Consider the following 23,308-nt stretch of genomic DNA (forward strand, 5'->3'; position numbering starts at 1 on the left):
AGTTATTTTCACTTCTAGGGACAAAAACATCTGTGGCTTCATTTCATGAAGGTACCTTGCTAGATGCTGAACAGTACATGAAAGGAAATTGTTGAGTCTAGCCATTGTTTGGAAAAAAAATCAGTTTTGTAACGTTAATAAAACTTTGATTTGGCCACATTTATAATCCATATGCAATTTTGATAAATGAATTTATTTAGAATAGTCCGGTATTAATCCTGTTTGTATGGAATTTAAAATAAAAATGAAATTTTAAACATAAATTACATCAGGAGTCTCCTGACAAAACGGACCATATATCCAGCCAGTGGCGGATTTAGAGGGGGTCAGGGGGGTCCTGACCACCCCCCCCCACCCTCTTCGATTTCTGATCCCCTCTTGAAATTAGAATTTTGACTATCTGAATTAGAGTTCTAAACCGTACCAAATGGCACCGCTCGCACTCTAAAATACCAAAAATTTTCGTGCCCTTAACCCCACTCCAAGTTGGGGGGAGGGGGAGGATCGGCATCGCATCGGACCCCAAAATAATCCTGGATCCGCCCCTGTATCCAGCTATCGGAGCAACTATCGGAGCAACTTCCTCTCTCAGGAGACTATACAAACTTTTCTTAATATTTACTATACCCGAGATGAAGCATATGAAATATATTAAATTGATTCCTATTGAAAGACACAGAAACCAGCAAACCAGCTACATGTAAAAACATTTACTGGAGACCATTAACACAATTGAGCTGAGGCTGATTTTTTAAACGTAAACTAGGAGATGAAGCCATCTCTGATGTTACTCAATCCCTTTACAACCGAAAACATCCTTAAAAGCTGGACTGCAGTAGTTTCTAGTTAAAAAATACTTTAAGCCATTCAGGTTAAAATTCAAACACCTGCATTTACCAAACTTTGATGTAATTTGATTAAAATTGAAACTTTAAAAATTTTATTGGGCTACCCTATGATATCGGGGCCCTATAAAATAGTATACAATAATACATTAATGATTTTGTAACAGACTACTAGCGGACCTTGTTTAATTTGTCCATGCAAGCACCACTATTATTCAGCGATGACAGCTCGCAAATCTGTATTAAACACGACACAGGTCCGCGATAGACAGCCCCACTGATTTTCTTGTGTTATAAAATGAAAACATGGCCTTGAAATTCTGGGAAAACAGATGTTGTTCTAAACGACTGGCCAGTCTTTTAGATCTAAATTATTAAAATTTAAAAAATGGACTAAGTCGTATCCAGGTGCAGGGGTGGGTCGCACAATGATTCGCAAGTAGGAGAAATTGCTTTTATTTCCTACGGGAAATTTCATTTTGTTAGGTAAACCTCGTGAAGTGTGTCTTTGATTAACATTTCAAAAATAAGATAACTTAGAATATTCATGCCTAAAATTATTATCATTTATTTACAAGACATTTATATTGGCTCAGATTTGGAGCAGGACATTTGTAAAGGTAAGTAATTAGATTACCTTCAACATTTGTTCATGAGCATTTTTTTTCTTACTAATTTGTTATTATGTATTTTGAAGTTATGCATTGATCTGTGTAGATATTTTATTGAAGAACAAAAGCCTGAATTGTGATCATTTACAAATCATATCAACCCCTGTATTAAGAGCCTACTAATTAAGGAGAATACTGGTGTGCAAGTCTCGTGGGCTATGGTTATTTATTTTATTTGTCTTGAAATATGTGGTAAAACCATTGGTGCGATCACTTTTGAAGCCTAGGGCCACAAGAGAGCCTTTCCCAGGGGCGGATTCAGGATTACGTAAAGGGGGTCCAGTTTTTCAAAGAATGACAGGTCTCGGATGCGAAGCCGATCCTTGCCCCCTTGGTGTGGGTTTTGGTGCTTAAGAGGGCAAACGGTGTCATTTGGTGCAGTTTAGAACCATGATTCAGCTCTTCAAAATTATAATTTTATGAGGGGAATATTGATGTGATTTTTTCCAAAAACCGAAGGGGGGGGGGGGGGGGGGGGGTCAGGACCCCCCTGACACCCCCCCTCAATCCGTTACTGTTTCCTTACTGACAGCTAAGAGCTGAAAAGTGCGGTAGCTGTGACTATCGCAAAACTAAAACATTATGACGTTCGCTCTAGGCTGTCACGTTAACCGGTTAATGAACTGACAAAACCACACGAAAGGACTTTAGAATACCACATGCACTAGTCTTCCATAATGCAAATTTCAGTCAAAATCGATTAAGTGTTTTTAAACCAAACTGATAAAATCGCTGTTTACAGAAACAGAAAAACATACGCCTATACAATGAACTAATAAAAACTGGCGTGTATAGATTTTATTTTAAGAAAATTAATTTAAATTCAGATCCGTGACCACCTGCGATGCTTTTTTTTCATTTCCGTAGAGTAGTGAAGCATTTTAAAGTCCTTTTGCTTCGTTTTTATGTTCATTAACCAATGAAAATGACAGCCGAGTGCGAATACGTTCAGTGCATCACATATTTTCCTGATAAACGGAGTCTGTTGTGGTCTAGTCTTGACATTCATATGTATTAGCGCTAACGACAAAGAATAATAAATACCTAATGAGGGTAGCATTCTAACGGATATTTTGAAGTTGTAAATCAGAATGTTATATTGGTATTAATTTCAGTTGTGTTAAAAAAAATAGATTAAATCTTTTTAAATGGATATGAAATAAAAAATGGATGATTATAATAAAGCTTTTGATTATGATTAAAACAATACAATGAGAAAACTGGTTGATCGTATTCCTCGTTTATTCCTTCCCTTTCATCAAAAATATTTTGAACACATTAAGCCTACATGATTGGCCTAATGTTAGGTAGGGTATACACAACAAATTATGGGAATTCTGCTTAGACCTACTTGTAGTTAAAACGAATTTTTTACAAAACAAATAAGTCGTATTTAATCACATTATATCACAATCAGGCCTTTGATATAATTGAAATACGAGCATTTTCTAATAAGATTAGGAATAAATTTCTTTTTTGTCTTTTGTCGCTGTTTTGTATTCGTGCTAGCACTTAATAGGTCTTTAGAAGGTCGCCGCTAGGTCAAATATGCCGTCATAGCCAGACACCGCGTGACGCACGTATACAGTTTCTCTTAATGCGCAAAAACATAATCCCTTAAAGACGGCATAGCTTATGTCATATTTGATACATTCAACTGGGATTCAATAAGAATGAGACGTTTATTCAGGAGAATTCTTTAAAGCAAAAAATTTAAGTATTCTCAAGTGAAACGAGGCTAGTGGAACGTTTATTAAGCGAGGCGTAGGGATATTGTCTGGTTATTATCCGTAAAACAGCCACCAAAAAGCGATGGGGAAGGTACAGGGATAAAAAAGCAGGTGCCCGTCCAGTAAGATGTCGTCCCTCTTTCTGCTACTAGAGCTGTTTGTTCTAGTTGCCTTGTTAGAAGGAACAGTCGGTAAGCATTAAACCCCATATTAACTGTAAAACCAGACGGCATTGCTTACAAGACCCATATCACTGCAAGCGCTTCGAATTTTAAGCTTTAAAATGGCCGAGCTGCAGCTGATTGATTATGTTCGCCGTAGTTTGATCTACGCCCAGGCCTTGGTTAGCCTGTCGGCTGCCAAAGCTGTTTTTAAAGGAAATAAACCAATAATAATTTATGTTGTCAATATTGTTAACACGGAGTCGACTTGCTAATCTTAAATTATAAGCTCCCAACTCCGAATGCATAAAATGCCTTTGTTAAGATGAAGGTAGAAAATATTAGACTAAACATTCTTAGTGTATGACCTGTCCTTATATGAAATCTCTTCTACAGTTTTGGTTGATAATACACAGTGGAATTATAGCATTGCATTGTGACCTAATTATTGGTACTAGTAGTAGTTTTGAGAATGTCCCTAAAATAAGTAAGTCAGTGGCCTCACTTTAACTCCCTGAACCACTTTTTTCTACAAACTCATATTTTTATGTCTAGATATCCTGCAAAGCACATTTTTTCTCCTACTCAGACCTTTTAAATGTCACTATTTCCATCTGAAATATCAGGAAAACAGTGGTCTAAATAACTCGGGAGTCATTTAGAACTAGATTCTAAATATTTTTAATTCAGAAACTGTTAAAAAAATTCAATCGAAGTCAAGCAATGACTCACAAGAAAGAAGAAATTGCCTTTTTACATTTAGGAAAATTAGACTTGGTACAAAAATCCAAAGTTCAGAGACCAATAGCTAATTGTCTAACCTCACTCCTGATACTCTACAAAATTCCATGTACAAAATGCTTTAAAGACCTTGGTTTGTTGTACAGCAACAGCTGTGCAGTTTTTACATTTATTATGCAGTGTATATATAAATTATAATGAATAAATAATGTGCTGTAAGATTTATCTATTCCTTTGAGAAAAAATATATTATGATACTTTGCCTATGCCCTAATATATGTACATGGAACTTTTATATGGTACTCTTTGTATAAATAGACAGTTTTTGTTTCCCTGTCAATCAGCATTTAATTGTTTATGTATAATTCATATTGAAAAAAATTTGAAAACCTATATTAGAATATTTAACATGTTCAGTAAGTAGAGAAAAACAGAATCAAGAAAATGATGATAAAGGCAACACTTACACGAGGCAAATATGTTTCAGGGTTGCTGTGTCATTGCGACATGTGTAAGGACACAAACTATACATGTGTCACAGATGGGGTTTGTTATACCTCTGTCCATCTGTCCACAGGTGGAGATATCAAATATCAGTACAGGTAGGTTGCAGTCAGATTTGTGCTGTTGGGTAATTAGTATGGTGTACTGATAGGGTCATTCCATAGTGAATATTTGTATGAATGAGATTTTTTTTCTCAATCGGCCTATTTTCAGACTTTTGGGATGGCATTGGTGCTGACTACAGTTATTAGATTTTTCGGGCTATCAGGGAATTTCAAACTTTTTGGGAGTCATTAAGTCTCATCCCTGCATTTGAGTCATGTCAGCAATGCACACCATTTGTGTAATATTTGCATTACTTTGACTTCCCCCATTATTTTTGCTGTTTTATTATTATAATGCCCTCCAATATGGAAAGATATCAATGGTAGTTTAAAAGTGATATTAAACAGCAAATGCAAATATTACACAATTTCAAAATGTGTATCACAGTTTTGTGGAATGACCCAAATATGAACCTAGTCTTACCAAGCAATTGAGGTAGAGTGGAAAGGTTAAGACACTATCTGTTTTAAAGTAAAGATTCTACCGTAAAACTGATCACAGAAACTGGTCTTAGTTAAGATTGAAGATGGCTTTGTGTTCTAGTCGGCTTCAGTGCATTTCAAAGGATCGCTAAGGTCTCTCCCTTTATTTCTCAGATTTTCTCAGAATGTTTGACAGTAGGGCCATTCACACTAGCAATTTTGATCGTGGATAATGCCTGACCGTGTTCCTAACATGGTTGACGTTTCTTTTGAGATGTGTGCACCCCTGGGTGGGGTGCAAATAAACCCAGATAAGGACGTGGGTTCTATTGTGGTTAATACTCTAAATCGTGGGCTTATCTGGATGTTGTTCACATTTGGAATGTATGTACACAAATGGGCAATTTTTGCAAATTTTGCATGTTATATACAGAACAGTCACGTGTTGTATTTTTCTGATGGAAATATTTTTTTTAAATTATGAGTAAATTGAATATTTTTTGCAGCATAACAATCATTACACAACTTGTTCTTCTGCCATATTGTTCATAACATCACTTTTTATTGAGAACAATAGTGTGCATGTTAACAGTTGCCCTAGGCAGTCTGAAACGCAAGCAAAGTGGGTTTTAATTGACTACAGTTCTATCGAGGTTTATTGAATCAAGGTAAACTTGCTAGTGTGAATGGCCCTAATGATTTCTGTTCTCAGTGCTGATATTAGGCCATTAAGATATGTCAACTTACTATATTATAGGTGTGTGTGTGTGTGTGAGAGAGAGAGAGAGAGAGAGAGAGAGAAGCTCATAATAGACCAACATCACAAAGTCAGACTACCCAGTTGACTATCTAAGATAAGCAGTCTTAACAAAGAATTTGTTCTCACTGGGAAGACTGGTTTATTGGTGTCATACGGACCCAAGTTTTGCAGTAAAACTGAAATTGATGGGCAGTCTTAACACTGATACAAATTTTCTTCTGTTTCTGTCATTAAGTAGGAATAAATCTATAATAGTTTTCTCAAATAAAATACTTGTTTAAAATATACTTCAAAGAAGAACATATAAGAGTGAACATTTTTTGACTGGAATACTACTAAACAAACAAAAAGAGGTAATTTATTTGAATTAAAATATATTCTTAATTAATTTTGTGAAACTAGACACCAGGTGACAATATTCAAAATACACTAAAAGTTTGTGCATCATAAAACTAAAAGTTTTTTTTTAATTGAAGCCTTGTAATTAGACAAAATTGCTGTAATATATTGGATAGCTGATAGGTAAAAGTTATTGTTTTCAGATTAAATTTGAAGGAAAATATAGCATACTGAAGCATGAGAGGGAAAATGTAGATGGTTAACAAGGCTATTGCATGAGTAGTGCTGGTTTGTTGTGGTTATATATGTTGGCCACTGCAAGATAATGCTGTGTGAGCAATGATGACATGTGAAATATATGGAAAGGGCATGACTTCCTTGTATTATTTTAAAACCACAGTTTTACAGATTATTTCCTACTCTCCCATTTCTCCAAGCAGTGAAATATGGAAATTAAAATAATCTGTTCATCATTTTTGTGATTAAGAGGAAAAGAATCATACAAGAAAAACAAAAATGTTATTTAAAATTATATTTCGTTTAACTTCAGTTGAAGTAAATAAAATAACTTTTGAGTATAGAAGGCAATTTTCTTTTTAATTTTTAATGATACATAATTTTGAATTAGAAAATATTAGATGTGTTGTTGTTATATGGTTACAAAGTTTGCTGTAAAAAGTCTTTTTAAAGACTTTTTACAAAAAAGTTGGGATCAACTTTCAACTCAAGTTCTCTTGCAGAACTGCCATATATGTCATTTATAAGTTTGTGTCAACTTTAAAGCTTAACTGTTTTGTGCACAAAAAATAAATATGACTGTGCACAAATGTCAAATTGCAATATTGTATAATACTGTTACTGACGATTATTGATTGTTAATTTGAGGGTAATTGTTTTAAGAGCATGATTATTGTTTTGTATGTGATATATATATTCAGCCACAATATTGCAGCATTCATGTTTTTTATGTAAATACATTGTAAAATATATATATATATATATATGTATATTTCTAAAGATGTTTAAGTTCCAAGGAAATTGATCTCCTTCCTTATTCGCTTATTTCCAAGTCTGGAATTAGGATTACGCATTTCCCTAACTGCTTCATTTTAGTTTTGCAAGTACCATCATCTTTCAATTGCGAGCATGTTGTTTGGTGGGCCTTACACACAGTACCATGTAGTTTGAAACAGGGGTGGGGATGGGACCATAAGGAAAAGTTGATGAAGTTGGAGAATCTTAATAACAGCTTTTCTTATCCAATCTTCTATTTTTTGTCTCCTCAAGGGCCTGGTCTTTGGTTCAAACATCTTTGATTTTCCCTTTAACATTATGGCTTCCATTTATGTTGCTTTGGGCTGCTTTTTATCTTTTCTGCATGTAGGTGTTGTATCTAATAAGTATTATGTGTTGTGATCTCACAGTTTGAAGCTCACTTTTGCACAGTCTCACTGGCAGAGGTGTAACCAAAATGATGAAGGTGCACCTTTTTACTAAGCACTTTTTCCAGACAAGGTAAATGAAAATCAAACAAAAGTAATCATTTTCCTAACTTGAAAGATGTCAGGATGCATAGATTAGACAAATTAAAAGGATATTTTGAAAAACTTTATGCTCTGAAGGAATTTGTAATGAATTCAGTCGAAACCCAAAGTAGTAGAGATTGGAAAATATAAATTGGTCATCAGCAGTCTATGAATACATCTGAACTAAGAATAAAACAAAAGTATTCAATGAACTAAAGGGGGGGGTTTGGTTAAGGCAACAGATTTTTATTACAACTAAACTTTTTGAAGCAGCCACAGCAGTTTTCATTTTTTTGCACCATGAGGCTTCTTTTGGCTAGTTCATTTTGCTGTTTGGAAACTGCGCCAAACACATACAACTTCACAATATTAAAGTGTGGCAAAAGAGAACAGTTTTATCAATTAGAAAATATGTTATGGAAACTGTTGTTTTAGCCTCAGCTTGTACAGAACAGAAATCATGTTGTTTATGACAGACTGTTTGGGAGTTTAAGAAAGTATTTGAAATGATTGTGACATGGACCATAAAAGCATCCATCTTGACAAATAAGGACTATTTTATTAGTACCTACAATACACACATGAAATACAGTAGAAATGGAAGATGTCCTTTTAGCCAAAAGAAATCTTTCAATAACAGCTTGGTTTTTTCTTCACCACTTTCTTTTTAACACAGCCGATTATTTTTTCTTGTTATCACTTACCTTCTCAAGGGGACAACTCTTACCTAACAATTAAAAAACAGTCTTAGAATAGGGTCATTCTCACTAGCAAGTAAACTGCAGTCCAGTTAACTCCAAAGAAATTGCGGTCAAATAAACCCACTATATTTGCACATTAATACCAGCAGCAAAAGCTTTTCACCAATCTTACTTCCTATTAAGCATGCACACTAGTGTTTCATTAAAAAGTAATAAAGCAACATGGCAGGAGTTTGAGTAGCCATGGTTGTTATGCTGCACAAAATATTTAATTTACCCGTGTCAAGAAATATTTCCAACTGAAAATGTGCATTAAAATTGTGCGCAGCAAGGAAGAAAGGCAGATTGCTGTTGTTAGTACTGTAAGAAATCCCCTAGAAATCTGATAAACTGCCCAGCTGTGTGCATGCCTTCAAAATTTAAATATTCGATCTCGACTTCAATGTAGCGTTAACTGCGATAGAACCCTAGTCATGGGTACGTAGTCTATCCACTGTAGAAAAGTTCATCCTGAAAGGACTGCGACTCAACCTCAGTTGACATTGCCAGTGTGAATGGCCCTTTATACATAACCCATTCAAACTTTATTTTGGCCCCATTCTGAGTACTAACTGATCCGCCGACTAAAAAGAGATGCTGCTGATTCTCGATGGTCTCCCCCCTCCACGTGCCGTCGCTGCAGGGGCCTAGCAATTAAACCTCGTAGCCGAGATTTAATCCGTTTAATGGCGCGAGTGGAGGCAGGGAGACCATCCGGAATCAACGGCATCTCTTTTTAAGTGGGGTCGGCCAGATTTAGTCAACAGATCAGTTAGTGCTCAGATCATCTATTCTGAATGGGGCCTATGAAAAGGACCAGTGGTCTTCATTTAAGTGGACCACTTTTGAATTGTCTTGAGCCAAACAAGACCTTTTTATTTTAATCTTAAAGTGAAAACCAACTTTTGACCCAAGTTGTTTTGTGAAACTGACCCGTGTCCACCCTCCCCTCTGTTCTCTAGAGTAGTAGGGTGACATCTTGCTTCTGTGTGTGTTCTCCCAACCCCTACTAACAATGCATTGTTAAACACAGGTATTGTTGCCCACCAATACCTCTGTCTTCATGTATATATATAATCCTCATATTAAACCATGGCAAACTGTGTATGCTACATTGCAGTGGCTGTGGCCGCTTTACTTGGCACTTGTATTGACAGATCATGGTACTCGCATGCCCAGGTATTGACTACATCCGTAGCTCTGTTATGTCCTGTGAAACTCGTCCTTTTTACTACTGCTAACCTCGGGGGCACTTACTGGCAGCCATTACAGTTCTACAGATAGTGAAAGATAGTTGCTCAGTATCTTTGTGAGGGCAAGGGGTGTTTCATTGGGAATTGGTTATATCTATTTTTTATGAAAAAATAAACGTGAGTGAGTATTTAGTTATGATAAAAAGGCAATCTTCTGGGTGTTAAAGATTTTGAAAAATCTGAATTGTTCCCCTAAAAAACAACAACAACAAAAAATGCTGCTCTGAAAGAATAAAACTGAATAATCCAATGTTCTCTTCATTTGCTAGATGCGACAAGAGTATTCTCCCGAAGGTCCCACTTAACTGTGCACCAGTCCCAGACAACAAGGATGTATTTAATGCTCAGTGTTGCAGTACCCATGATCTGTGCAATGAACATCTGACCCCAACCTTGGCTCCACAAATTCAGCAGCCAGGTATGAAAAATGGCTGACACAGGTCTCCTGACCCCCAGACTCCCTTCTGGCTTAAAAATTCAGATTTTCTCCACTAGGTGAACCTGACTTGTTAAAAAAAGTTTGGGGAAAACGTCTGTGTTTTTCATATTGATGGGCTAATACAAAAAAATTTCAACTGATATTGTAGCTTGCCATCTAGAAAAAACTTGAATGTTTACCTGCCATATTGTACGTAAATCTTGCCAGCCAAGCTGAAAAAAGTCTTGGTCGTGGCAGGCAGGCAGGCCATTGGTGCTTTTAACCCTGCTTCTGTCCTTGAAGTCACCTCTTTCAGGCTTTTGCTTTGTTTAGTTCAGCCATGATCGTAGTGCAGAATTAACAGAAGGGCCCCTGGGGTCCAGGAGACCATTGTGCACAGGGAAGGGGGGGGGGGGCAGGCAGGAAAGACATTAAGGGAAAACCAAAATGTTCTTGGACCACAGATCAGGTTACATGTTGTCATATGAGGATATAATATTCAAAAATATTGACCCTGATTCAAGATGGGGTTAGGGGGCTAATGTATGGACAGCATAATTTTTGCTGAGTGAAAAAGTGTGATATCCCAAAATGCTGTTTGAAATATTATATAAAGATGATTAAAAACGGTTGTTACGTTAGTTTTGGTTTATGGTTTTATATCTGGTTCTAAAGCCCTGTGGTGCTGTCTCCCTGGATGTAAGGATACGTACACCATAACTGTGGCCAATTTGCATTTGATTTTCCCTTGAGAAGTTTTTCCAGTGTTCAGTATCTGGAAAATTAAACAAGTGATTTAGACAAAATATTCTTTTATTCCATAACTAGCTGTTACGAAAAGAAAATGCTTCTGCCACTAGGCAAGCCCATGGTGTGTGAAAATAATGATCAAATCTTAGACAAGAGCGTCATACGATGTTGTAATGAGTCGGATAGGTGCAATTTGCGAATGGCTCCAACGTTGCAACCCACTTCACCGATGCCAGGTATGATTTAAATTTTATAGAACATGTTAAAAACTATGATAAAGAACTGGCCTCATCCTTATACCAGGAGTGAAAACAAAGATATTAGCTCAAATTATCAGTCTTTAAACAAAACCGTTTTTGAAATACAGTAAGGCTGAACCTACCTCTTGACTACTCTGCAGTTGTGAACTCCATTTTAAAGTAATTTAAGCTGTGTTGGTTTAATGAAACAAGTATATTAATTATTAAACATGATTGAATCTCATATTCTCAGTATTTACTACTGCTGATAGAAACGGAGGTCATATTTGCCAGTTTTTGCCCCACATGAATGGAGTGAGGCCAGTTTAAGGTTCCATATATCTTAAATGTTAGTTCAAGATTAAACCCCACCAGTGCCCAGGTAGAAAAGATGATAAGACTCCAGGTAGGTATGTAGTCATACAGCTGTGTTGTGTGTAATTCTGCTTGATAGGCAACATGGTGATATACATGTGTTGCAGGCGAGATTGAAATCCAAGCAGATTTGAAGACTACATAACTGAGATTGAAAATTGCAAACTCATCTAGGTGGGTTAAAAATCTGCCTAAGTCGGATTGGAATTTCATTTCTGCCTGTATTTCAATCTTGCCTGTAATATATACCCCTATTGCATCCATTATATCTCTCTGAACAGCTATAACAGGTATGAAAAAATAATGAAAGGACCAGTATAAGTTATGTTTTTAAAAAATTGCAACTTTGCTTCCAAGAAAACGGGGGTGGGTGGTGGATGGGAGGCTTTAAATTATTTACAATTTCATTCTTTATAAGACCTTCATCTTTTTATTTATATATATATCCCTTGTTGCTTAATCTAGGCAGTAGCTCAGTCTTGTAAAGATTCTGTGCCAAAATTAATTAAAATTTATGTGGCATTTGTAACAGCTGTTGTTCACTGTATGTCAAGTAAGAAAAAGGTGAGTTTGGACTAGACTTCATAAATTCAATGCTTTAACACTGTTCAAAACATTAAAAAACTATTAATTCATTGTCAGATGTGCTATTTTTGAAGTAGAAATCTGTATTATGAAGGATCTTCAATATTGGACCAAACATTTATTTCTATGCATATTTTTGTTTCCACTTGTTCATAATTTATTTTAATAAAATGAATATCTTGGAAGAATTTTGACAGAATTTCTATACATATAAAAATTTAGTTGAGAATTGTTGTGTAGGAACTGACTATACAGTTGCATTTAATTTATTTAATACAGACCAGTGCAAATAATTAATGTTTTGAAGTGCTTTAAATTTTAGCATATATGTGGCTGTATATTTGTCATGTTTGCTGTCTAATTGTAGACGCTGGCAAAGATCCTGATAGCTTCAGCTCGGTGGAGTTGGTGGTAGTGATAGCAGGACCAGTATGCTTTGTCTGTGTGTGCCTTATGATCACACTGTTAATCTGCAACCGCCGCCACCCAAACTGTATGAGGTACCAGCAGCCAGAGCCCGAGATGGAAACAATGCTGCCCCCTGGTGACCAGTTGTCAATCAAAGAATTGCTGGATGACTGGACACACTCTGGGTCAGGATCAGGTAAGTTCACTAGATTTTTCAAAAATTAAAGTCAAACAGGTGGAGATCTAAAAGCTTATCCAGCATTTAAACTGCGGTAATGACTCAGTTTTTTCTTTGGAAATAATGAATTATCTACAAGTATATAATTTTGGAATTATTAAAACGGTATTTCTTTGTAGCATTTGTGGTGTTTTAGCTGTATAGAATACAACTATAAGGTAGCCTGCTTTCCATTTGTTGCAAACAATAAGTATGAATTTTCTGAATTTAAGAATTTATGACTTTAAAAAATATTGTTTCTGAAAAATTTACAATTTTCTCCATTAAAAAAAATAGTCATTAAAAATTTTGTGTAAGGCCCTTTTCTCATCAAGCGGTAGTTTTAATAGCTAGGACTGGTCTGCTTTGAGAGATCCATACATTTAATGACACGACAAGCATTCTCCGCACGTTGGCTTTTTAGTCTAGTCAATTAATGGGCCGTGCCGAGTGAGGCGCCTCTCTTACATAATAACCAGGTGATTGAGTTGTCTATCTTTCAAGGTGATCTGGTCCATGTTAGTGTACAGCATGATATGAAATGGACCTAATATACATGTAATGCAATCAAATTAGAATATGCTCAACATGTGGCTCAAGTATACTATCTCACATCTCACAATTTAGAGTGAGATATTGCTTCCACAGGAAATGCAATTCTGCGGTTTTCAGGAAAAAAATACAGCTCTGATAATTTAGGCATATTCCTGTCGGATCCTCTCTAAGACCTGGTTAAGTCCTGGGATTCCATACAGACACATTGATAGTTTAGCAGACACATGAATGAACTGTGCATTAGTCTGTCTAAGGGGTTAGATAAGTGCTCTCAGTGCAAAACTTTTGGTGGGTGAATAATAGAAATACCTTTAATTGTTTCATAATGGAATATCATTTTTACCATTCGCAATTGTTAGAAGGTAATTTGAGATGTAATGCAAAAGTTAATTACCTTATGCAGAATTTTGAAGCTTTGGTGTTGCTCTAAAGCCATTAATAGTGCTGAGGAAAGCTTTAGGGCAACATAAGTGGTTGAATGATGAAAAATGATATGTTGGTGTATGCACTGAGCAATGGATTTGTCCATAGCGTTGTCGTATTTTTGTTTTACTTCAAAATCACCGATTCATAATGGCTTCACTTAAAGAGTCATCATGTTTGCTTGATTTTCACGAAAGTTATTTGCACATTTCATTCTTTATCAGTCCTGTTGTCCAGTGTTTTCTTCAACCCAGTATTGTATTTTTGAATTAACTCTGACAAGCTTGACGTTAGTTTGTATGTCTGGTGACAGTATTATGTAATATTATATAAAAAGTTCTTTCTTTCTTTTTTTATTTATTATTCATTGCCAGGTTTAATGCCAAGTTTACATTACACCTCAAATTACCTTTTTGACTATTCTGAATTTTCAAAAATGAAACTTCATTGTTAAATAAAACATGTTATTTACACATACAGGTGAAACCTTTTTGTGAATGTTTAAATATTATATACATGCTGCCCCTTTTCATGTTGGCAAATGTGTGAATGGGTTAAGCAGATGTGCTAATGTGCTAACAATATGAATCAAACAACCAACTTATGAAACACCTTGTAGCTTATGGGTAGATGATGGTTTGAAATGAATTGGGATATTATGAAGATCTCACTTTCATAATACATTCACTTCAGATGGACAGAATTTGAACCTCAAAGTTCATAGCATGACCACGGTTTCAAAATGTTGCTTTTGGGAGAATTCGCTTTTTGTCTACTGTTTTTCACAACCTGCTGCCCAAGTTACGTAAATGCCTTTTTTATTTGAGGTCCCATTTTCTTGTTGGGCGATTTCCTGTTGTTCAGTACATGGTAAACAGTTGATAAACACAGTTTTATAACTATGGTATTAGCAACCTTGACCTTGGTATTTGGAAAAAATAACCAGCCAATAAAACATTCCCCTAAATAGCAACTAAACCACATGGCACAAAAGAATTGATCATAGTGCTCTTTATGACCTCAGAAGTATTAGATTACTCGCAATTTTGACTCTGCTCCTTCTTAGTGTATCAAGAGGAAATGAGGCACTTCAATGGAAGTCTCTGGTATGGCGAATACTTAGAAAAGCAAATCTAAAATATATCAGAAGAAGCAAATATTAATATTTCATAAAGATATTGCCATCTATTATGTACCAGTAGTGGTCCTTTAGACATATATAGACAGATGCAGGTACAGGTTAAAGAAAATTGAAATGAAAAAATACCTTTTGTATTCTTTAGAGATCAGATCATTTTCAGTGCACTTTTGAAAGTTTTTAATGGTCTGAAGTTTGAAGGTCAAAGTAGAACTCAAACAACAAGGTTGCTATTTGAACATAGTTTTAAGGCTTAGGTAGGACAATATGTACGCTTACTGGGGAAATAAAGTGAAAGAATAAACAAGAAAAGGTGTATCTGTAAATGTTCAAGTTGATACAGTTACTAAAATGACTAGCAAACAATTCATAACAGATAATTAAACATTAAAACATCATTCATAGACCTTATTTCACCTAAATATTCCACATAGCATTTTTAGGAGTCATTTTTTTTTGTTTTGTTTTGTTTAGTTTTGAGGTTTTTCATGTTACCAGGACAACTGTCAGTACAATATTAAAGACATTGTGTAGTTACAAAAGAGCATTGCTACTGGTATCAAAAATATTTTCTGGAATACAATGTGTGGTAGACCTTCACATGGTGAAAATTATTTTTCTTGGAAATCCTACAATTCTTTTCTTAATCACCAATGTATATCCTGTCAAAAACTTGTAAAAAGCACTAAAGTGAAGTTTTTATGACTGAATATTACTTAAACATGCTTAAAAAATATGAGATACTGCAAACTTGAATTCCTTTTGGCTCAAGTTGGAAATAAGACTTTTGTTATGAAAATGGATTTTATTGTCACACATTGAAAGTAAAATATTTTGTGATTTTTGTTTCCAGGTTTACCTCTTCTAGTCCAAAGAACCATAGCACGACAAATCACCTTACAAGAGATTATTGGCAAAGGACGGTTTGGAGAGGTCTGGCGGGGTCGATGGGGAGGAGAAAATGTGGCAGTGAAGATATTTTCCTCAAGAGATGAACGCTCTTGGTTTAGAGAAGCAGAAATTTACCAGACAGTGATGTTGAGGCATGAAAACATTCTGGGTTTTATAGCAGCTGATAATAAAGGTATTGGAAACATTTGAACACGTCCTTCAAGTGTCATTTCGGAACTAATGAAGATGTACATGTACATCTTCAAATTGACACATTCTTAATTTATTTATTTTGTAATTATTTATAAATCAATTATTCTTAAAATTATCATTATAAACAATATTTTTTATCATTTCTCAGATAACGGCACGTGGACTCAGCTCTGGCTTGTGACAGACTACCATGAGAATGGTTCATTATTTGACTATCTAAACAGGACAGTAGTTGATTCCACAGGCATGATCAGATTGTCATCTTCTATTGCCAGTGGCCTCTCACATTTACACATGGAGATTGTGGGAACACAAGGTGAGAAGTCTATCATAATGAAAAATAGGGGAAGGTAGTTGGAACTATTTTATAGGTGATTATTATACTTGTAATTATGAAGGTAGTAAGTGAACAGATATTTTCTGTGATTGTTCCTTCATGTTTTCTCACCCAGAACTGGCTTTTAGAATAAATAACACACCTGATCATGAAGTAGTAATCAATGTTTGCAGGTGGTAATATATGTGTGGTGTACATAACTTGCAGTTGAATTAAGCCTAAAGCCAAGGTTATGAACCTCTTGTAGTGAGACATTAGTTTCAAAGTGCCATGATGTGTGGCGGATATAGACATTTTTTTTTTCTCTTGTAAAATTACATCCTCTTTTTTCCTTTACAGGGAAACCTGCCATTGCTCACAGAGATCTCAAAAGCAAAAATATTTTGGTGAAAAGAAATGCCACATGTTGTATAGCAGATTTAGGTAAACTATTTCACCGTTGTCTTGGTTATGTCTAAGACCCCATTCCCAGAGATTAGATCGATCTACTTTAGATCGACCTAACTCCCTGGGGGTTCACGCTAAATAGCTGTCAGCAGAGCAGACACGAAAGTTAATTACCCCCTTACAGCTTGTAGTAGGCGGGACAGACATTTATCTGACAGTAATCTGGTGAGACTCCCCGCGGGGATAGATCGATCTAAAAGCTCTGGGAATACAGCCTAATAAGTGGAATTATTTTGATCAAAGTTTATTGTAGTAAGCTATAAATTGCACTAGTGTCAGACATTTGAATGTGGATAACATATAACTGTTTCAACCCTGGCTGTAAATTTTTTTTTCCACTCAGCTGTGACATAAGAGCACATGGCATGCAACATGCAATAGCGTTGTTCTTGTCTGCCATCCTTATAGTGGAGGGTTGAAAGGAGGAAATATATGGCAGTGCAATAAATTAATGGGTGACTTAGTGGGGCAAAAATACTTTTAAGATTTCAGCTGAAATAAGCTAATGTATTTGAACTGATTTTTGAGACAGATTTTGTTGGGCATGGGCACTGTTGTTAGCAATTCCATGCCTGACTTAATGAAGTGGGTTTGTGGAGGTTTGTGCAAAGATTGTCATATATATATATATATATATATATAGAGAGAGAGAGAGAGAGAGAGAGAGAGAGAGAGAGAGAGGTGTTGACTTATATATACTCTAAGTTATCATTGTTTCCTTGTCAGAAGCTTTTTAACATTTTGAAAGAGAAATAAAAGAAAGTTTATGACAAGGCCTACCTTTTTTCAAAAAATTATCTGATGGTTTTAAAAATTTTTCGTATCACTTTACTTCATTTAACTTGGAGCACTTTATACATTAGAATAATAGAAACATAAGTGAAAGATTTTATATAAGTTTTTATATTAAAGGAGCTATTCTCTTTTATTTAAATGGTTAATTACTGCCATGTGTAAACTAGATTGATGATAATTTAGACAACAAAGAAGGACTTATTTAAATTTTTCCAAGCCAAATTAGCATATATTAAGATTTGGGTAAAAACAAATTACTGTGCTGGAGTAAGCCCATAGGCAGGTTATACAAAAAACACACACACGCACGCACGCACGCACGCACGGATTAACCCTGAAATCGTCAAGAGGAGAGTGGAATGTGAGAAAAATATTCAAGATTCAGAATGTTATATTTAGATGTAGATTTATGAGACTGTTAACTTTCTAAGTTTTTCCATCAGTGTGAATTAAGTTATTTTTATCCAGTGCTTTTCAAGTTTGACCTTCACACTGTAAGCGATCATTGTCTGCTTCCAGGTCTTGCTGTGCGCCATGATTCTGCCACAGACACAGTGGATATAGCTCCCAACAATAGGGTGGGCACTAAGCGTTACATGGCACCAGAGGTACTGGATGAGACTCTCAACATGAATCACTTTGAATCATTCAAGCGAGCAGATGTCTACTCCCTTGGGTTGGTGCTGTGGGAAATAGCTAGGAGATGCTCTGTTGGAGGTAAAAGGGTTTGTCTGTTATTTGTTCTGGCATTGTTGAAGTATAGTTTTTATTGTTAAGGAGACTTTTGATTTATTATTATTATTTTGTAGTAATGGGAATCATCCAAGTTAGTTCTAGAGTAAGTCTCTCAACGTAGTTTGAAATAAAGTGAGTTTTTTGCAGGGTTTTTTAGGAGAGTGGGGCCAGAAATAATGGCAGACTAGTGAGTGCCAATAAATGCTGACAGAATTATACGCAGAATTATACTCGGATGTTTTCTCTTCAGTTCTGTTGAATTGCACCTTTTTCCACAACAGTATGGATTCATCATAATTCACGTATTACTTTTATGTTGATATTCTTAGCCTTATTATGTGTCAGTCTTACAGGTAAAAGATAGCTGATTGCATGTTTTTGAGTTTTGTATGTCAGGTAGTGTGGACAGCCTTATTTTAGGCTCAGATGATTTCTACAGCCATGGGTTCTTCGATGGCACTGAAATGCAATCCACTCAGTAATTATGGAGAAAGAAATGACATGTGAAACTCTACAGAAGATAAACATGAAAGTTTTGCTTTTTTCAGACCCTTGCTTGTAGTAGTAGTAGTAGTAGTAGTAGTAGTAGTAGTAGTAGTAGTAGTAGTATCTTGTTATACGATTGTACATGTGTTATTCTTCTTCTTTGTCTTTCAGCTTTGTCCCTTCTTAACCTAGATGTGTTATTTCTCCTATTCATCAAGTATTTAGATGTTATATCAACTACAATGTTGTGACATTATCTTAAATTTCAGGTATATATGAAGAATATCAGCTGCCATATTATGACTTGGTGCCCTCTGATCCCACTTTGGATGAGATGAGGAAAGGCATTTGTGAGAACAGGAACAGACCAGGCATACCCAACAGGTGGCATGGGAATGAGGTCAGTGGATCATATGTGCTGAAGAAAATTGAACAACCTTTGCTGAATATTGAACAACCTGTTTGGTGTTTGTTGAATTAGATTTTTTCTATGAATGTGCTGTATAATTCTATTACATTTCTAGTCAGGGGATGAAAGTTTTGGGTGTTTTCACTTAAAAAGAGAATGGTTGTTGCTGGGGGGAGGGGGGGTGCACAAGGTTATTGAAAATTAACTCACACCAGATTTTTTATGTACTGAAAAGAATTTTTCATTAATTTATTTAACTTTGAGAGTAAGTAATGATACAAATTTATACAATTTCTAGGCTCTGCGTGTAATTTCAAAAGTTATGAAGGAATGTTGGTATCACAATCCTGCAGCCAGATTGACAGCACTGCGTATTAAGAAAACTTTGGCTAGTCTAGCAGGACAAGAGGACTTGAAACTGAGGTGTACATACTGAGTGTAGATACAAACAGGAATTATACTAATATGCCACCAGTTGGCAGTTGGGATTTACTCTCATGCCACCAGGTGGCAGTAGGAAGTGCAATGGCAAGATAAGATGTGATCCTCCTTGGGCTTACTACTATGTAACTTAGTAACAGCCACATATTTTTAAAAATTGAAAAAAAAAATGTTGAGAATAATATATGTGCTGGTGTTAACCTAGCCTTGCATTTACTGCATTGACCATGGAAACCAATACTGTTAACACAGTGGAGTTTGTATTTGGACTTCCTTGGGGCATTAAAAAGAAGATGACAACAGTCGACAAAGATGCTGTACATAAAGAAAATGGGTGTTCAAAAGCTGTTGAAACTGACAAAATGATGATATATGTTCAAACAGTGATAATATGTAAGAGCATGGATGTATGTGTGATCTCTGTGCAAGAAGGGTGGAGTGGAGGCCATTCACATTTGTAGTGATTCAGAAGAAAACTCAAATCAAAACAATGTTGTCAAATGATATCCATTCATCTTAAAATGCAGGCTTTAGTATCCATAGTTTGTAGACAATTATCCAGTCTAATGGTAAAAATGGTGTGGAGCATAATGGATTTGCTGTGAAGAAAAAACCAGATGAATGTCGGCTCCATATTTGTAATAATGCTGTATGAAAATGACTAATAATGCTTGTTGTCATTATTAATATTATGAAGCATTTTAGTACTTGTAATTATCTGTTGGACTTAGATGATTTACTATCATGGTACTGTTAAAGAATTTGCCTTATCCAGTGTATGGAAAGGATAAGATGTTTAAGCTGTTTTAAATCAAGTATAACAATCCCGGTGTATTTGCATTGAATTAGAATTTGATGTTTTATATGGAATCTTAATGGCTGTTCTTATACAGTCAGAATTGGCTGTTGTTAGATCGGTAGATACCTGTGTAAAGCCAGTGTACCTAATACTGCCCAAAAAGGGGACTTGCTGAAGACATGTACTCTTTTTTAATTTAATTAATTTATTTAATTTATTTACTTATTTATTTTTTGGAAAGCATTATGTTGATGGAATTATTTTTTTATCTTCTTGACTGTTAGCAAAGTATGTAAGTTTCCCATGTGGAATAACCTATTTTAAGTGTAGCTTGTCAGTATAATGAAATAATAATGAAAAAATAATTTTAGCTCTAAGCATGAATGTATGTTTGTGTAATTTGTACTGATTATGAGTCAGACCAGATGAGAAGTAGTTTCTTAACTTTGCCTAGCTGAGTTGCTTGCTGCAATTTTTGTCACTACATTTGAAAGCTTGGGCAAGATAGTATTTGTATTTATTATTCAGGCTTGTACGTAATGGTGGAAAAAAGTTAATTGAATTAAGATGACAGTTTGTTAAGTTTATACAGGCAGTTCATGATAATGATAGGAAACCACTAAAACATAAGCAGTGATGTGTTGCTCAACTTCATATAGAATTAAACCTTTGCTAGCCCAGGTTCGACAACTTTCTATTTTGGCTTCAAAATTCATCAGTTTGCTGTTTAGTAAAAAAGGCATGTGATATTTAGATGTTTGCTTCTGATTGTATAGTTAAACCACGTTTGCAGAGAATGTGATATCACTTACAGAAGTATAACCCTGGGGTAGCGTTAACACTCACCAATTTAGCCAAATGCTAAAACTTTGAAATTGGCTAAACAAAAAGGGCTTGATTTGACTTGTTTTCGTCATATTATTAACATTTGGATAACAAATTGACAAAAAAGTGGTGATTTGGCTAAGCAAAAAAAATTACTAGTGCTATCCCAGTAACCCCTTCAGTCTCTGCAGCACTGGGGAATGTTTGGTCTTGCGAAATCTATCATCCCCACAAGTCGGCAAAAATTGGCTAAAAAGAATACCGTACCTCACAGTATGTCTAGCCAGAGTTTCAAATAGGTGACATTTTGTAAAAAATCTGTGCCACTATGAGCTTGGCCTTCAGCCGCACTTGTTGACAAACGAATCCATTAGTTGCTACTTTCCTAACATGTCTCTCCATAAATAAACCTGTAACTTGTTCATAACTGTAGTGGGGATGCTGGAACTGTGATAGAACCTTTGTACTTTTCCCCCAGGCTTCTAGTTGTTACCAGGCGAAGTATTAATATAGATACATATAGTATATGTCTAATTACAGTGGTAGTATATAGGTGAACGTCCTTTTAAGACAAACGAAAGAAGGCTGCCACCTCCTTGGGTGAGACCCCCAACCAATGCATTTATGTAATTATATATATTTACAGAGGCATATGGTGCTATATTATGCATTGTTGTATAATTTTTCATAGTAGCATATTTATAGTAAAATGCTAGACTAGCATTCGTGTTTACCGAATTCATTAAAATGATTTTTGTACAAAAATGCGTACTGAATTTTTAACCTTAAGGTTTTTTCTTTTTCAGTTTTGTTCAATGCGTGTATCGTATTGTAGTCATATTAAAATTGAATGATGAAAAATGTCATATTTCACCTTCAAAGCCATGTGTCATTGAAAATGTTTGTCATACATCAGCTGATTTATGTGACAACATGGTGTTACTGCACGTGCAACTTGCTTCATATCATGTACAGCATATTGATACAAGATGGATTAAGTCGCAAAATGTCCATGGCCTTTTCTTTGTGCTGGATCGCCCAGACGACATTTCATTGTACAATAAACATTGTTCATTATATCATTAAGCTATCAAGAATACTGTTGCTAAGTAGCAAATGATTTAAATGTTAACGAAGGGTTAGGTAATCGGTTACCATGACAGATTATTGTGTATAGATGCGCGGTGATGGAAAGTAATGCTAGGTTTACTCCCGACAAAAAAAAATTCAAGAAAAATGGAAACTGAATTAGGTCATGGTTATGTAAGTACGTTTCTATTTATAGAGATACAGCTTCCACATAATTTAAACAAAATCCTCAAGATTACCTCATAAATAAGGGTGTAACCTCCAACATACTCAATAAATATCTGGATTTATAAAAAAAGGACAGAAGACCACGAAGGATGTCGATATTGCATGCCAGGTATATTGAAATGATAGGAATTCTTGCCTAGACTTCGGAACCGTAGCGACCTCTGTGCATACCACTTTCCTCGTTAAGAACTCAAGGGACGTACAATATGTTATTTTTATACTATTTACGAATTTTCCTTTCACTTTCGAAATATTACTTTGATCAATTTTTACTTCAGGAAGTGAAGGTTTAGCAAAGGAGGCATGGACTCGTTCACAACAAAGTGCTTATTAGATTGGATTTTGAGATATAAGAATAGGCACCATGATTATTATTTTTATTTCTATTTGTCTTATGTGGTTTTGTGTTATATGCGTTTTGCTCTAATGAAATTGGGTTTCGGGACTTAACGTAAAAATGTTACTTCTGGAAGGTGTAAATGAATTTGATAGTAAAACCCTCACTGACGAAGTCTGTGTGGCGTATAATAAACTAGCGTTATGGGTTTCACGTTACCAATGAAATGAAAAATCTTTTTAGTAATAAGCAATGGCCGAGGATTTGTAAGCATACTGCCTTGACAGCGTTGTGAAGATCTGTATGTATGTATTGTATATAAAACATCGTGTAATGTTTATGCAATAAAATCCTTGTACATGTGAGGTGTC

At 35.4% G+C, this 23,308-nt stretch overlaps 1 protein-coding gene across 5 annotated transcripts; it reads left to right on the forward strand.

Moving 5' to 3' along the window:
* Positions 1-3,260: 3,260 nt before the first annotated feature.
* Positions 3,261-23,302, forward strand: LOC106153365 (TGF-beta receptor type-1). 5 transcript variants are annotated; one of them, XM_087004303.1, is made up of 10 exons: positions 3,261-3,437; positions 4,636-4,750; positions 10,067-10,215; positions 12,532-12,768; positions 15,759-15,989; positions 16,158-16,325; positions 16,686-16,769; positions 18,108-18,305; positions 19,079-19,209; positions 19,517-23,302. In XM_087004303.1, the coding sequence occupies exons 1-10, from the start codon at positions 3,374-3,376 to the stop codon at positions 19,652-19,654; spliced, it is 1,515 nt and encodes a 504-aa protein (XP_086860429.1). In that variant the 5' UTR covers positions 3,261-3,373; the 3' UTR covers positions 19,655-23,302. The 5 variants fall into 5 exon arrangements, with proteins under 5 accessions (XP_086860429.1, XP_013382711.1, XP_086860432.1 ...); XM_013527257.3 differs by lacking the exon at positions 10,067-10,215 and adding an exon at positions 11,044-11,201; XM_087004306.1 differs by lacking the exon at positions 10,067-10,215.
* Positions 23,303-23,308: the final 6 nt, after the last annotated feature.

The sequence above is a fragment of the Lingula anatina genome, chromosome 2 (assembly GCF_051362555.1).
Source record: "Lingula anatina isolate TDL-2025a chromosome 2, LinAna3.0, whole genome shotgun sequence".
Taxonomy (NCBI): Eukaryota; Metazoa; Brachiopoda; class Lingulata; order Lingulida; family Lingulidae; genus Lingula; species Lingula anatina.